Source organism: Oryctolagus cuniculus, chromosome 4 (genome assembly GCF_051225735.1).
Source record: "Oryctolagus cuniculus isolate XC-2025 breed Fujian yellow rabbit chromosome 4, ASM5122573v1, whole genome shotgun sequence".
NCBI classification, from domain to species: Eukaryota; Metazoa; Chordata; class Mammalia; order Lagomorpha; family Leporidae; genus Oryctolagus; species Oryctolagus cuniculus.
The window spans coordinates 138,454,649-138,471,710 of NC_142870.1; the positions used below are offsets into that span (position 1 = coordinate 138,454,649).

The window sequence follows — 17,062 nt, forward strand, 5'->3', positions numbered from 1 at the left end:
AATAGATAAATCTTAAAAATAAAAGAATAATGTGGGCACATCTAAGAAAACCAACCAGGGACTGAGCAATACCCACAGGGCTACTATCATGAAGAACAGTTATCACCCTAAACACAAAAGGCAGGAAGAGGAGTGCGTTCCAGGGCCCAGAGAGGTTCTATCATGAGGAGCCTGCATAGAAAGAGGTGTCTATTAGAAACTAAGTCTTCGGCAGAAGAACACAGACGACCATGGTAGCTTGGCAGAAGGGGAGCCTGAAAAGTAAGCACTTTGTCTTCAGTCTCCTCCCTCCTTCCCGTATCCTGCCAGGGCTTCCTATGGACCAAACCGATCCAAAGACGCGCAAAGCCAGTTGATACCATTCACGCTGGTCAGTATCCCAGAGCCCAGGGTAGTTAATCCTGGCTCCGATTTCCCTCAATGACTTAGGGTGATTGCAGAAGAATTAAAAGAAGAGTGAATCACCTTTTAACCTGTAAGCGTGAAAAGAACAGGTTATTTAAAGATTTTAAGGTATCTCTTTAGACTTTCCCCCCATAACAACAGATAATGTGCTAGTTACATGTAAAATCCCCAGAGCCTGGTCTGTTCCTGGTCTGAGACTGTTTTTGAGCTCTTAAGCTTGGTGACATTGTGGGGGAGGGAGCATGTCATTGCTTGAAACTGCATTTTTTTTCCCACATCTTAACATTTCTGAAGACAAGATGTGTCTTGTAATCAGTGGTGTCATAAATATCATTAGTGGCATTTTTCTTCTTAGAGGGACATAAAGTAATGTTTATAATTGATGACATCTTCAATTCAATGTAATTTGGTGTAAGTAGTTTGAAAGTGGAGCCTAGTTTAACACACTTTTGTGTCTAGCTCATGCACTAGTAGTCGTGATACATCCTGAACCGTTACTTCATGAATGAATGAAGGAAGGCAGCTGAGAATGAATGAAAGTATCCACCTGTCCTAACTGATGTTCACTTTCAGAACATAGTCAGTGTGGTGTCAGGAAACATATCAGTTCATATATCAGCATATCATTTATGCTGTCATCATTTCTCTTCTGGAACGATAGACTGAGAAGCCTGAATGTTGCATTAGCCGTGTGCATCCACTTACCGTTCATGATTTCATTTTCTGTGAAATTGGTGCTAATTCTGTTCTCAGGCCGTGCACTTTCTGTAGTCTTCATGATAATTGGAGAACTTGTTTTACAGCAGATTTTTACGCACTCCTCTCATCTTTCCTTTCTCATCTCAGCTTCAAAACAACTTCTTCTCAGTAACATTTTCATCAATTCTCAATTCATTTCCTTGATTTTAAACCACTGACTCTGAAATCTTTCACTGTTTAAAGTTTAAAAATTTCACTACACTTTAACACAGTGGTGCATCAAGTTTTGCTTTGGCCCTATAGTTAATATATAATATATAGTATAGTTGGTTTAGCCAAGGAAAAAAAATGATTTTTCTTACTCATTGACTTTAATCCCTCTCAGCAAGAAGCTAAAATTAGGTTCTCTTTTGATGAGTCATGCAATAGTAGCTTCCTAAATTTACCTATTTCTCTTCCTGTCAGTTTCTCTTTAAGCTTAAGATACTTATTCATTTTTAGCTAAAGGAAAATTTTGTGTTAAGGTTGGCATTTATTTTTTAAGAATACATTTGTTTTATTTATTTGAAAGGTAGAGTTACAGAGAGAGAGAGAGAGAGATGGAAAGAGATGTTTCATTCCCTGGTTCACTTCCCAAATGGCTACAATGGCCAGGACTGGTCCAGGTCAAAACCAGGAGCCAGGAGTGCCATCCATGTCTGCCACATGTGTGGCAGGGGCCCAGGGACCTTGATCATCTTCCTGTGCTTTCCTTGGGGCACATTATCAGGAAGCTGGGTAGGAAGCAGCACAGCTGGGACTCGAACCTGCTCACCAACATGGGCTGCCGGTGTCACCAGCGGCTGAACCTGCTGCACCACAGCACTAGCCCCAGGTCTGGTATTTCTGAAAGCTCTCTTCAGGGGCTAAGGAAGAAGCTTTTTCATTTAAATGCTTTTCTATCTCAAATCTGGGTAGTAATTGTTAACGGCATCACGCGGTCCTACAAAGCGTTAACCTTCCCAAGGGAAAATAGGATTTCTGTCATTTGTTTATAGAGATTATGCATCACAACCTACTTCCAATTATGGGCTTAAATAATGGTTTTGGCAACCATTACTTTTCCCAACACCCTTTTAATTTCAGTTCCAGTGATGTATTAGTGTTGGTGAAACAATCTTCTTTGGCTATTTGTTCAAATGCGAAGTCCACGTGGTTAATAACCCTGTACCGACTGCAGGATGTTGGTGATGGATAGCCAGAAGAGACAGATTTACGGGAGCGAAATTATTACAGAACTCAGTTGCAAGTGCTTTTTAATGACTAACTTAAAGAAATGGGATATAAATCTTTCTTTTTGTTATTCTTAATTACTAAAATGCATGGTGTTATAATAACTCAAGTCCTCTTCCCAAACTCCGTATGCTTTACCTAATACGTGAGTATTACCTAGTGCAGACTCCACATGGTAGCTGTTGCAATTTTAATTGTGTGTTTCAGCTAGCTTTGTGCCCTCTGCCTCCCTTGTATCCATGCTCCATGGTGCCATCTCTCAATACCTTTGGTAGCCTGGAACTTTTGTTCTCATCTCTTTTAGCTCTTGGGAAATTCAGATTCGGCACTTGGAACTTATGTGAATACAAACTTAAATCCTTGCCTCGTTGGCCTAGATTACAGTGGGGCATGGAAAACTTTAGCCCATGCTGAAGAATTTCAGGCATTGACAGAGAAGCTCATGATGTGGGGAGGTACCTTCTCAAAACATCTCGTGGACTACTTGCTCCCTACTAACAGTTAAAGCCTGTTTGAGATGGGGGTTTCAGAACCATTCACCAGGATTTTCCCTTTCACGTGCATTGTGTTGTAAGTAAACATCCACCAATTTTGCAAAGCTTTGCATCCTTCTAAGAATTCTTTCCAGGACATTACTCCATGTAAATATCTCCTGACTATCATTTGCTTTGGCTGAGTCAACTTTTTTCCTGGATTATTGAATAAAGGAGATTTAATGTTCTCTAAATATATGTTCTCTGTACTTCCCTCTTGTTTTTAAAGTCCATTCTTGATTTTTGTTGACGATTTTCATGGGGAGTATATGCTCTTTGCACTAAGAGAACCCATTTCCACCCAGGCTGCTTCCCTTTCAGACTCCCCCGCAAAGCCTAGGCACATCAAAGAACAGCAGCATGAGACTCTGAGCTCTCACACCTGGGCCACCTTGCGCACCAAGCATGGACTTTAATGGACAGCTGGGATTGCGCCACCTGGAGTTCCTTGTAGCTTGAGATGGTTTGGAGTGAGGGAGGAGATGCACTTCTGATACCATCATATTATTCTATTTATTTGACTGTGAGGAAACCACAATGGCTTTTCAGGTTTTAAGTTTTCCACTTTTCACTCAGACACCTGAAAGGCTGGGATGCATTTTTCAACCACTTTTGGTTTCACACCAACAAATAAAACATGCTTCTACAACTACTTTATATTCAGTTATAAAATGTACCCCTTTTTCCCATACAACATGTTCAGCCTGGCATTGAGAAGACACACCACCTGGCACCACACTAGAATTGCAACAAGCTAAGCCACTCGGAAAGATAGTTTTTTGGGGGGAATGCATTTCTGGCTCTGATAGATCCCTAATTGCCAAAGCAAAGCACCCAGAGTGAAGCCTTAGGGAATAAAGGCCAGATGCCTAGATAAACGGTTACATCCGTCTTAGCACCAAGGGTGTCAGCGTGCTTCAGCTCAGGTCAAAAGAAATTAGTGTGCACATTCGTTTTCCATACAGTTTCTCTTTATCTTCTATTTATTTATTTTTAATTTATTGTGGAGATAGAGACAGATAGAGGCAGACAGAGAGAGCTCCCGTCCTTTGGTTCACTCCTCCCAAATGCCCAGAATGACGAGAGCTGGGCCATGCTGAAGTCGGGAGCCTGGTACACAATCCAGGTCTCTCATGGGGGTGGCAGGGACCCCGCTACTGAGGCCATCACCTGCTATGTTGTAGGGAATGCATTAGTGGGGAACTGGAATTGAGAATGAAGTCAAACTGAAGCACTCAGATAAGAGACACAGGCATCTTAACCAGTATCTTAACTACTAGACCAGATGCTACTCAATACAGTTTCTAATGGGCTGTTATCTGTAGCCTGAAATCAGCTAACATTTTGGCAGAAGTAAGCATTCCGAACTTAAGGGAAGTTTTGCCAAACAAAGTGCAGGATGTAGATCTGCATTTGTGTCTGTGACATGTGCTTGTTTATTAATGTTTATCTTTCAAAGAACATAACATTTTCAGCATAGTTTCACATTCCCAAATGTATTTTTACATTCCCAGACACATGTAAACACCAGCTGCACAGCTCATCTATGCAGCCAGAGTGCACCTACACTTCTAGGTCATTACATTCCTAAACCTTCCTTGTAAATATGCACCCCTGGAGTCAGAAATACAAGGAAAATCTGCTTCAAGACCATCTGAGAAAGAGTGAGACAGAACTGTTGGGCTGCAGAGACGTTGCAGTTAAATCTTGATTCAGAAGTTCTGATAGCAAAGACAACAACATCAACAACCATCACAGAACAACAGTGGTTACTGCTTCTAAGTACTTCTCGGTGTCAGGCTCTATGCTGAACCCCTTGCATGCATTATCTCAGAACACCCCCTGTGAAATAGTTACCGTTCATCCATTTTGTGGTGAAGGAAACAGAGGCAGAGTTTCTTGCCAGCAGTCAAGCAAGTAAGTGATAAGATCAACTAGCCAAGGTATCTGACCCTAACAAGTATGCCATATGGCTATTGTTAACTATTCAGTATTTTCAGAGTAAATTTTTGTCAGCACAGAATTCAAGAGAGCCCAGATCTTTCTTAGTTCAGTCAGTCTGAAAAGGTTTCATGAAATGTGTTCTACCACAATTTCTAGGAGAAAAACAAATACCAGTGGAGCCATGTGTATTGTGCTATCAAGAAACTGTGGGAATGGAGAACATTTGGTAGACTACTGCAGTGGTCCAACCAAGAGCCTATTAGGGTTCAAGTTAAGATAGATGTGGTACAGAAGAGGAGATGGATTTCAGAGGTGTATTCCTGGACAGGTGATGGGACTGGGCCCTGACAGATTGACTGTAGAATGAAGAAGAGGAAAGTACTGAGATGTTTCTGGGCTTCTATTCAGGGAACCTGAATGGTTCACCCTTGCCGCTAATCAGTTCAGAGCAGGAGAAGGATGTGTGGGAATTTTCCCAAAGGGACACCCTGTTAGCAGGATGTGGCTGAAGCACAGGGCTGGTAGGGGCTGAACATTTCTGCTGTGAGCAAAGTAATGCCACCTTTCCACATTGCTGTCAACTCAGGACAAATTGGCTCTCCACCACCTTATGAGTTTCTGCTGTTTTCTTCTATGAAGTAGAGGTTCATACCAAGAGGTCAACTCTAAGGAACAAGAGAGAAATGATGTATTCTTCAAGGCCAAGATCAGTGGACTAAGAATTTGTACTCATGGAAACTGGAGAAGGGTGTGGTGGTTTCATTATTTCAAGAGAGTTGGGCATCGTATTCAATAAGGAATGCTTATTCCACGCACAGTTGAGAAAACTGATATTTAGAGAACTTAATTAGTCTCAAAGTTAAAAATGTAGTCAATGAGAGAAGTGAGACTTGAACCCATGAGGCCTAACTCCAGGGTCCAAACATTTAACTGCTGTGCCACAGTGAGATTACAAAATGAACTAACATGACTTTTGCACTTCCTTTAGTTCATTTTCTTATTTTCCCAAAATGAATTTAAAATATTTGAATTATTAATTTTAATAGTTTTGGCCATACACAAGCTCCAGTAATATTTAGTCAAGTGATATGGGGTGAGAAATACAAGATTTTGTCCCCATGTGATGTTCTAATGGCTACACAATAGTTTCCAATCTCAGCAGTATTTCAGGCTCCTCCCTTGTCAAGGTATATTTATGTGTTCAATATCAAGTCGCTCTTCCCTTACTAAAAATGTCATTTTTTACCCTTGGCCATCAAATACAGTTCTTGAAGGAAATGATTTCTCCTCCCTACCACCCAACCCTGGATGGCAGGGATCTCAAAAGAATCAAAACCACACTTAAGACTATTGGAACTCACACAATGAAACTAAGCCCAAGTAATATTTCACTGCTTTTCTGGACGTGCTAACTGATAAGAATCAGAATGGGTTTTGTTGGCTTTAATGGGAAAAGTGAACCTTTTGTCAGTTCCTTACCTTGCTTCCTCTCTAAGAAAAACCCAACTTCAGAGCATTCCCTTTGGCTGTGGTTGGATATGGGAGCTTCCTGAGATTTTAATATGTCTAATAAAACTTAGCAAAGAATGGAGATGCAATAGGAAGGGAGGTGCATTATGGTGCACAAGAGATGTGTTTTGCTCTGAAAATGGAGCTGGATGCTCACTGTAAATGAGGAACCCGGAGTGAGATGTTCAAGGGCACAGCTGGGAATATGTGCAAAGCTCGCTTTCATTTCCATTTGAATACCATAGAGGCAGCACTTGACTTGCTTAAAATTAAAAGGTGCATCAAGAATGCAAAACATGATATAAAATTTTAACCAGTCTTTTCTGTTATCATAATATGTTCCTTTCTTTCTCCTCACTCTTTCCTTTTCATTGTCCTCTTGGTTTTCATCCAGCCTACCTCTATTTCTCCCTTCCTTTTCAGATATCTAGCTCTGTCCTTGCTGCCTTCTTAGCCCCAGACTATCAATAAATTATAAATCAGTCCCCATCTGGGAGCTTATCCCCTCCCCGCAGTAGAAGCAATGTCTTACTAGGAGACAGGAGATCCCTACTATGCACTGGCCAGTCTCTGTGGCTCAACTCTGAATTCAAGGGTTGCCCCGTGCAGGGCCACTGACTATGAGGATTTATCTCTGAAAGTAATGAACAATAAGCATAGCAGAATTAAGCTCTGGCACAATCAATTAAAAAGTATTAATTGCAGCAAAAATAATAGTATTGACAACAGCTGCTAACATTTCTTAAGAGGTTACTAAGTATTGGATCTAAGCTAAACACTTTTGGAAGTATTTTCTCTTTTAATCCTCACTACAACCCTATGTAGCAGGGTCTTTTGGTATCCCCACTGGTAAAGACTCAGTGAGTGGCCCAGGTCACACAGTAAGTGGGAGGCAGATCCATGTTTCTCAACCCAAGCAGTCAGACTCCAGACCACTCTCTTAACAATTGGGTGTCTCTGGGGTTGGCGCTGTGGCACAGTGGGTTAACGCCCTGGCCTAAAGCACCGGCATCCCATATGGGCGCTGGTTCTAGTCCCGGCTGCTCCTCTTCCAATCCAGCTCTCTGTTATGGCCTGGGAAAGCAGTAGAGGATGGCCTAAGTCCTTGGGCCCCTACATCCATGCAGGAGACCTGGAAGAAGCTCCTGGCTCCTGGCTCCTGGCTCCTGGCTTCGGATCAGCACAGCTCTGGTCGTTGCTGCCAATTGGGGAGTGAACCAATGGATAGAAGATCTCTTTCTCGCTCTTCCTCTCCTCTCTCTATGTAACTCTGACTTTCAAATAAGTAAATAAAACTTTAAAAAAAAAAAAGATCAGTATGCAACATTTAAAAACAATTGGGTGTATCTGAGATTTCAAGGTGATATGGAAGCCCTAAGATTTCAACTAGGGCTGGCATATAATGCAGATTAGTGGCTTGCTCTGCATAGCTGTGCATAACTAGATAGGAGAGCAGAGGTGAGCCAGGGTTTCCACAGATGGAGCAGGTGACCATAAGTGCCCAAGTGGGAGTTCTCCCAGGACACAGAGAACAGAGTTGGAGGAGTACAGCTATTCAGTCCAACTTAAGTGATGGGGGAATCTGTGACCCAGCCAAGGGATCATGGCCATGGGCCAAGGCAGTGATCAGTAGAGCAGGGGCAGTGCTTAGGAGTACAGGAAAGAGGGCAAGGTACCATAGATGCCTAGTGGAGACCAGTGCATCTCAACCCACCAGCCTACTGTATGTAAGTTACCTTTTATGTATAAAAGTGTGTGGTTGATAGGCTGTAGCCCCCACCACTGGAGCTGGAGCCAGGTGACCACATGGCTCAAGCACCAATGTCAGTTCCACCCCCACACTAATGGGATTTGTTGCTCCTACTGCCTTGCCTGCCCCACAGCAAAGTTTTAAGAGGACCTCTTCCTGAACACGTGGCTCTCTCTGTCCTTCCCTCAATCTCTGTCTCTTGATGTCTCTCTCTCACTCTCTTGATCTCTCTCTTATGCTCTCCATCTCCCTCTTTTTCTTTTTTGACCCTTCCCTCTGGTCTGTTGGGTTTCTCCCAATAAACCCTTTCCCCTAAAAAAAATAGTGGTTGCGGGGACTGATACTGGCATAGCAGGTAAAGCCACCACCTGCAGTGCCAGCATCCCATATGGATGCCTTTTGAGTCCTGGCTGCTCCACTTGCAATCCAGCTCCCTGCTAATGCACCTGGGAAAGCAGCAAAAGATGGTCCAAGACCATGGCCCCCTGCACCCATGTGGGAGACCTGGAAAAAATTCCTGGTTCCTGGTTTCAGATTGGCCCAACTCCAGCTGCTGTGGCCATTTGGGGAGTGAACCAGCAGATGGAAGATTCTCTCTCTCTCTGCCTCTGCCTCTCTGTAACTCTGCCTTTCAATTAATAAATATTTTTTTAAATTGAGTGGTTGCAAGGCTAGCTCTAACAGAGTCACTTTCACACTCTGATATGCTTTCTTGAATAGGAGAGTAAGAGATATAGAGGCAGCCCTGGCCATGTGGCATGAACATGCTGTGACAACCTCAGCTTGGCAAGCTCACTTGAGAAAAGCAGAAAACTGTCCTCAGAGGACATGATGAGTGGTCTGCAGGCTTGCAAGGGGGAGATAAAGGAAACCATGTGTTAGCACAGCCTCTCTGTCATATTCAGGTTTCATTTTATATGTAGATCCATATACTAAACCCAAAAAGGAAAAAAAATGTATTCAATTTGACTCTCGGGTTATTAGTCCCATACTAAATGAAAAGGAGGGGGATACTAGGACAATAGGCCAACCCCTTGTCACAGTCAGAAAATCATGGCCATCAACCTGGAAGACACAAGAGTAAAAAAAGAAAACTCGTCGTGGCCAGGGACCGTTTAATGTGGTCATAAAGAGGTCCCTGCGCCCCTCAGAAATCACTGTAATGCAGCAAGGGTGAGGTTTTATGGGGCCCGTGGCCACGCCAAGTCCTCCAGCTAACATTAGAAACTCCCCACCCTCCTCTATTGAAGGAAGCTGGAGCCCAGCCATCTCCTTTAGCGAGATTGTTACTCCAGTGGCCACAATCAGGAGTCAAGGCAGGTGTCGCCTTTCCTCTGTAGCACTTCAACTCAAATAATTATTTCATTGTCATTAAGCCTCCTAACCCGTATGCCGTGGGAGGACGGGTGCTGGCCCTGGTGCCCTGTGAGAGGTTCCTTCTGCTCTGGGCCAGCACAAATCCCCACCTGCCACCAGACAGCATGAGGGAGGAGGCAGAGGAGAAGGGGAGGCCTTGTTCCCAGCCTGGCCTCTGCCATGCTGTTCACACACAAAACTGAAGAACTCAATCCATGACGTCATACCACGGGTCCACCTGCCTGCCAGGATCATTGAAATGTGGAGCGTCTCCGTTGATGGCTGCAGGGCAGAAAGCTTCAATGTTGGTGGAAAACCTCTGTCCTGCCTCCAGCTATAAATGCTGGCTTTCTCAGGAAAGTGAATTTCTGTTCTCTTCGGTTTTCTAGACAGTTAGCTAGAAAAAGGCCCGGAACAAATGTGACAAAGGGAGCTGCAGTCCAATTCTCCGCCGACCTGGGTGCCTACCGGCCACCAGGAGAGGAGGCTCTGGGTGCATCCAGGAACAAACCCCCCTGGGGCCCCCCAGCACCTGTGCTGGGGAGTTCAGATGCACCAGACAGAGCAGCCCAGGGCCAGCCCAGGGAGAGCGCAGGGCCACGTGCACCCCAAGGTCACTGCTGAGCCCGCCCGGGGAGGCCTTACTTTGTTCTTCCATTCCACCTTTGCTGTCCCTCCTCGCCTCCCCCTCTCACCTCCGGTTCCTTCCACTCACCCTTCCCCTTCTCCCTGACCCTACCCCTTCCTCTCCCCGGCCCCCACCCCACCCCATCTCCTGAAAGCTTAGACCCTGCCGAGGCCTCTCCCGGTTACCCACAGGCCAGTGTTTTATGAGAGCCGTGGATTCTGCCCTTTGGTCAGGCAGATGAAGCTGCCAGTCAGAGATGAGGCCGTTCACCCGGAGGACATGAATTTTTGAAGAATCAGAGGTATTTTAAGCAAGCTGCATTTTCTGCTTTCCCGTCACGGGGCCACCATGCCCCCCTGGGGGCTCCTCACCCTGCCTTCCTCCCCTCACCCAGAGAACAGGCCCAGGGCGATCTCACAGAAGGTGTCTGTGAGGGGTAAGACTTGGAAGAACTGAAGGTCTAGTCAAGGTTGGCCTCCTAGGAAAGGGCCACGGGGGAGCTGGAGACAGCGGCCCCTTCCCCAACCCCGCCACCCTCCCGGCCCCCACCCAGAGGTGCCAGCTACCGGACAGGAAGTTCAAGCTTTAGGGCCCTCACTTGCTCTGGCCCCTCCAGGGCCCTGGGAAGAGCCCCAGTGCTGTGTTCCCAAGGTCCTGTGTTTTTTCAAGATTTGCAAAATGTGTGTGTTGTAAACATAGCTGTGTTTGTTGTGTTGTTGGTATTGTTGTTGCTTTTGTTGTTGTTTTTCTGTTAAAGCTTCCTCTCCTTCTTTCTTCTCTGGTCAGATGGCTGTGGGCAAGTGGGGGCTCCAGCTAGGAGGAAGCTGAACTGGGCCTGCACTGAACCTGGATGGGCATGGGCTGGGGCACGTTTGTGTGGCCATCCCACTTGGGGTAGGGAGGGCTTACAGAACTAGTGCACATCCTGGATTAAATATGAATGTGTCCTTGGGCGTGTGACATCGCAAGGCTGCGGGTAGTGCAGGAAAAACAAAGCTCAAAATGCATTGACCCAGAGGTGGCTCTGGAAGATTCTTCCAGTCATGAGACGTGGAAGTTTTTATTAATGCTCCATCAAAAGGGAAATTCAAGGCTGAATTCAGGATCGACGTGTGCCTGCTGATAAGTGCACTGTGTGTTGCTTTTAGAAATGGCCTGGGACAGAGATGGTCATCTCGCCGCGGAGGCCAGACCCATAGTGTATCTGTGTGCAAGGAAACCGCCTGAGTGATGCTCAGCGCTCAAGTGTTTTGACCCCTCTGGCTAGAGGAGAGACCGCCTCATCTTCCCATTCTTTCTAACACAAGATCAGTATCAGGGAGAGAACAGAAGTATGCAGACAAAACTTAGAGAGGCAAAAGGTATTTTAGAGGTGTGCCAGGCCATTAATCAAAATGGTGCATGTTTTTCCTGGATTTGCAGATGTCTTTTACATCCACCAGCTTTTAAAAATACACAGTCTTTTGGCTCTTCCGAAGAGTCACTTCTATTCCTGATTTTGCATTTTCGTATTATTTTCCTTAAAGAACCACTCCCCCCACCGCACCCCACCCCTAGACTGCATAAGCCTCAAGACCCGTGACCCTCCTCCTCCCTGTGAGCATCCCGTGAGCATCTGGAGAAGGGTTGGATCCTCTCTGCTTTGGGGACCCCTACCCCGGGCTGGCCACCCACATCCTAGGTCCTGTTTGGCCTGTGGGCCCTTTTGGGGTACCAGCTCCCCTTCCCCCCAGGATCCCAGCTTTTGGCGCTATGGAACTCTTTTTCCTGAAGACTCCTATCCCAGATTCTCAGGGCCCTGCTGCTGTTGGGCAAGATGGAAGCAGGGAACTGCTGTTGATGCCCAGTCCCTTCCACTGAGCCGAGGCCCAAGTGTACCAGCTGTTAGTGGCTAGAAATCCGCTTGAAGCTCTTCTGATTCGGAAAGGTCTTTTGCCAAGTCTTTTCCCAAAGGTGATCTGGCGGGCTACACTGTCTTGTCCCTTCTGTGGCGAGTGTTAACCAGTTTTTTGTTTTCTTTGGCAGAGTTGGTGTGGACCTGGATGAAAACCTGAAGGAGGAACCCCCCTCACACCAGGCAAGTCAAAGAAGCCAATGTAGGAAATAGAGAAATATGAGCTATTCTGCTCCAGACAGTGTTGTATGCTTGTCCAGCATGTGGCCTAGAGGTTCTTTCCAACCAGAGCTGCCTCTGCTGATAAATCTGATGACACTAAAATACATGAGAATTCAGTGTTGATAACATTTTGCAGAATGCTTAGAACTAGCATATGCCTGCAACCTCTCTGTGGCAGCATGAGGCCTGGAAACTTTGCAAGGTGGGAGCACATGGGTCTTGGAATGCAGCACCCCGGAAACTTGCTACCTAGATGCTCTCAGCCAAATCTATTCAAGCTCTCACCAAAGCATGTGAAGCACACTGACTGCCTGGCTTCTCGTTAATCAGGTCAAGGTGTGCAGAAATGTTGAAAATATGCAAAAGACAATGAAACTGTCTAAGAGATCCATCCCTAATTTAACTGGGAAATGGTTGTCCACTAAGACCTAAAGATCCTTTGGAGAGTGTTATTTAGAACAGTTTGATGTCCCCTCAATAGGGAAAATGTATTCTTCAAACTCTGGATTTGAATTTGACATCAAAGTAGAACATCAATAGCAATTTTGCATTAATCATTTTCATTTGTTTTTGTTTTTAAGATTTTTTATTTATTTGAGAGGTAGAGTTACAGACAGTGAGAGGGAGAGACAGAGAGAAAGGTCTTCCTTCCGTTGGTTCACTTCCCAAATGGCTGCAACAATCAGAGCTGAGCCTATCTGAAGCCAGGAGCCAGGAGCTTCCTGCAGGTCTCCCATGTGGGTGCAGGGGCCCAAGGACTTGGGCCATCTTCCATGGCTTTCCCAGGCCACAGCAGAGAGCTGGATTGGAAGAGGAGCAGCTGGGACTAGCACCAGCACCCATATGGGATTCCTTTTGCCACAGGCAGAAGATTAACCTACTGGGCCACAGCGCCAGCCCCTTATTTATTTTTTAATTTTTTTTTACTTTTTAATTTTTTTAACTTGAATAAATTTCATGTATTTTATATAACAGATTTAGGAGCATAGTAATACTTTCCACCCTACCCTTCCTCTCTCCCATGCTCCTACACTCCCTCCTCTTTCCTTTCTTATTCTTTCTTTTAATTTTTACAATGATCTACTTTCAGTTCATTTTATGCTCATAACATTAACCCTTTAGTAAGTAAAGAATTCAACAAATAATGAAAAAAAAGGAATGTTCCTCAATCAGTACGGACAGGGACTATAAACAATAATCAAATTGCAAAATGTCAATTTCGCTCATATACATCATATACATTACATTTTTTGTACTCTGTTAGTTACCACAGATCAGGGAAAACATATGGTATTTGTCTTTTCTGGGCTGGATTATTTCACTAAGTATAATGGCTTCCAGTTGCATCCATTTTGTTGCAAAAGACAGGATTTCATTCTTTTTTATGGCTGAGTAATATTCCATACATATATATATACACCACATTTTCTTTTTTCAGTCATCAGTTGATGGGCATCTGGTTTGATTCCATATCTTAGCTATTGTGAGTTGAGCTGCAATAAACATGGGGGTATAGGTGAATTTTTCATATGCTGGTTTCATATCCTTTGGGTAAATTCCAAGGACTGAGATGGATGGGTCATATGATAGATCTCATTTTAAATCAGTACTTACATGAACAGGTGTGTAGAAACTTTACACTTTACACTGGTATTAGAAGTAGGTAGAGATAACAGGATAATCTGTGAGTTAATGATGCTGCTTAATGAATTGTGTTATGATCACATTTGGATTGAAGAGGATCCACCACTCGTTAACTCCATGAGGTTTCCCTGTAGTGCTATCCATGAGGTGGCTGGTTAGGTTCCTGGATAAGATGCTGTTTTCCTGGTTTACATGGATTTGAAGAAGAACGAAGTCTGAACTCTGCACTGAGAAATTAAATTGGTGAAGGTTCCGGCTTTCAAGAACTTTGAATGTTCCGGTCACGTGTGTTCCCCCAGCAGGCTGTGCTGCTTCAGACTTCACTACCCAGGAAGTAACATCTCACTGCCGGGCTGAGCTCGGCTGCCACACCCAAAGCACTGGGTCAGGGCCAGCCTGGTGACCTTAGGAAGGAGATCTAAGCCCATCTCCTCACACTGGTGGGCATAATGAATAGTTTCTAAGATCTCGTGGTGGCTGATTTTTAAAAAGTGTCTTCATCTTGTATAGGTCCAATAATCCATTCTCCTACCTTCAAGCAAAACTTTTATGTAACTTTTATCCTTCTCATATACCCTTTTCTTTAGAAGAAAAAAGACAGAATAAGAAAATTCATCAAAGAAAATTCTTTATCTTCCCTTAACTGCCTAATATTTTACAATCACATATAATTCTTGGTAAAATTTCCCACTAGCCTAACTCCTTCCTTTTATAATTTTAATGTATTTTATGTTAGCTCATTCATGTGACACTTTAAAACAAAGTTCACTGTTGTTAATTCAGTAATAACTCATACTTGAAGATATTACAGCAATAAAAGGTACATTTTGTTGTTAGAGAAATAGGATCATGTATCACAGGACAGTGAAAATTATGTGGTATTTGAATCTTGGGCAAGTTTTATTCATCTTTGAGTCTTGGCTCCCAAATGTGTAAAATGCAAATGGTAATAACATCAACTTCCCTAGACTACAATGACAATCAAGGGGATTATGTTTATGAAAACTGCCCGATTTTAATTAAGCTCAACCCATCTCATTTTATGAAGGATTTGAGGCAGCTTATGCTACCACATATAAAAAATAGCAAAAGGTTTTTAAAGAATTTTTAAATACAGTAAAAAAAAAAAAAACAGTAAGAGCAGAAAGTCAAAAAGTCAAAACAATAATGATGAATAAGCAGACAGGGAGGACCTCTCTCCTCCCTGAGTGGAGCCACAAGTAAGCTTCCTGGTGGCCAGGTGAGAAGCAGAGGAAGGAATGACCACAAATATGCTAGATTCACAGCCTCAGAGGGAGGAATCACACCCTCTCCAGAGGTACCGAATTTCACAGGTCACTGTGTCTTACAAGGAATTTCTCACTTGGAACCTCCTTCAGAGGTCAAAGAAAGATCTACTTAGATGTTTAGTAACTAATATGATGACTTACAGGGTTCCTACTCAACTGCTACTGCTTAAAAATGAAATAATTTTAAAATCAAGAAACATTCTGTAAGTGTTCTTATTAGCCATAACGTTTGACTATCAAAGTAGTCACATTTCAGAAAGATGTTAGCTCTACACCTTCAAAGAATTCTTGTCTTCAGTGTCAAGTACAGGAAACAGTGAGCTCCAACAGAAGTTGGAGAACAAGCCATAGTCTCTGTAGCTGCCACTTGACATGGACAGTTTTTCTGGTACTTTCCAACATATCTGTCAAGAACCTCTCTGCCTTCAATTTGCCTGGCAACACCTTACTTCTCAGCCATTGCTGTTGAGCTATGGAGTGTAACCCTAATTCTTAGGTGGTTTGCATGTTTCCACTGGCTTGCATTTATTCAACTAAGCTTGCATTAACAAAGAGGATTATCTTTGCACTAGTCAACCTTAAAAAGAGAGACTTTATTCTTACTCCCCAAAAGCTCAAAGTTTTGTAGGTATATATAACCATTACTGACTGTACACTCTCAAAATGCAGAATAAACATGTATATTTTCATGAGTATATTTTTATAGGAATTTCCTCTTTCTCTGTTTGTGGAGAGTAAAATAACCTTTGGGATTATGAACTTGTAGCTATGGCTAACTAGCAATGTCACAATTCCCTTTTTGCTTTGTAATACCTTTAAAATGTGAATGATTTTACAGTCTTACTTGTACCAGGCACAAAAGCTTTAGAGAGTATGTCCCATATGAAGGTATTAAACTTTAAATACATACTCCGAGCAAATGTGCTGCATTGAGAAACGGGAAGTTTTGCAGTTGTGATATTATGTCTCTTAAACTTGAAAAGAGAAAAACCCTCAAATCCTCCTCCGCCCACCATAGGCAGTTTCCTTTGTCATTGACAGATTGGTTCCTTGTCCTTGGAGCACACCTCTGCAGAGTAGATGAGAAGCCCCAAAGACCAAAGACCACACTAGCCTTCATTCTTTTTTTTTTTTTTTTTTTTTTTTTTTTTTTTTTTTTTTTGACAGGCAGAGTGGACAGTGAGAGAGAGACAGAGAGAAAGGTCTTCCTTTTTGCCGTTGGTTCACCCTCCAATGGCCGCCATGGCCGGCGCACCGTGCTGATCTGATGGCAGGAGCCAGGTGCTTATCCTGGTCTCCCATGGGGTGCAGGGCCCAAGCACTTGGGCCACCCTCCACTGCCCTCCTGGGCCACACCAGAGAGCTGGCCTGGAAGAGGGGCAACCGGGACAGAATCCGGCACCCCGACCGGGACTAGAACCCGGTGTGCCGGCGCCGCAGGCAGAGGATTAGCCTAGTGAGCCGCGGCAGGATGCAACATTTTATGAGGGGAGTAAATGATGTGCAGAAGCAGAAGCAAGCCATGTGATGGGTGGGGTGGTGGGAAATGATGCAGGCAGATAGAACAGCGAGGACGAAGGCCCTGCAGTCACATGGGTGAGGTTGTGTCCAAGTGCACCAAGAAAGTCAGTGTGGCTGGAGCCAAGCAAGGTGGAAGGAGATGGGGATGCAGACGGTGGGGGAGAGGGCTGGGGCCAGCTCATTGCCCACAGTGATGCATTTGGTTTTGTTATACATATGATGGGCTCCACTGGTAGTTTGGAGCTGAGAAGTAACAGAATTGATCCTTTGAAACAATTTCTTGTTCTGCCAACTGTTACAATGAGGATAATTTTCATCCTTTCTAGCACAACTTTATCTTTTCCCACTATGCTTGTTTCTCTATGATTTCTCCTAGTATTAAAATCCAGTTCTCTT

General features: G+C 44.0%; 1 protein-coding gene across 1 annotated transcript in view; it reads left to right on the forward strand.

Annotated features, from left to right (window-relative positions):
- SLC9A9 (solute carrier family 9 member A9) overlaps nt 1-17,062 on the forward strand; it is a 626,265-nt gene that overhangs the window by 488,136 nt on the left and 121,067 nt on the right. The window contains exon 13 of the mRNA XM_002716580.6: nt 12,122-12,173. Coding sequence (XP_002716626.3) covers nt 12,122-12,173 — 52 coding nt within the window. The remainder of the gene's footprint in view (nt 1-12,121; nt 12,174-17,062) is intronic.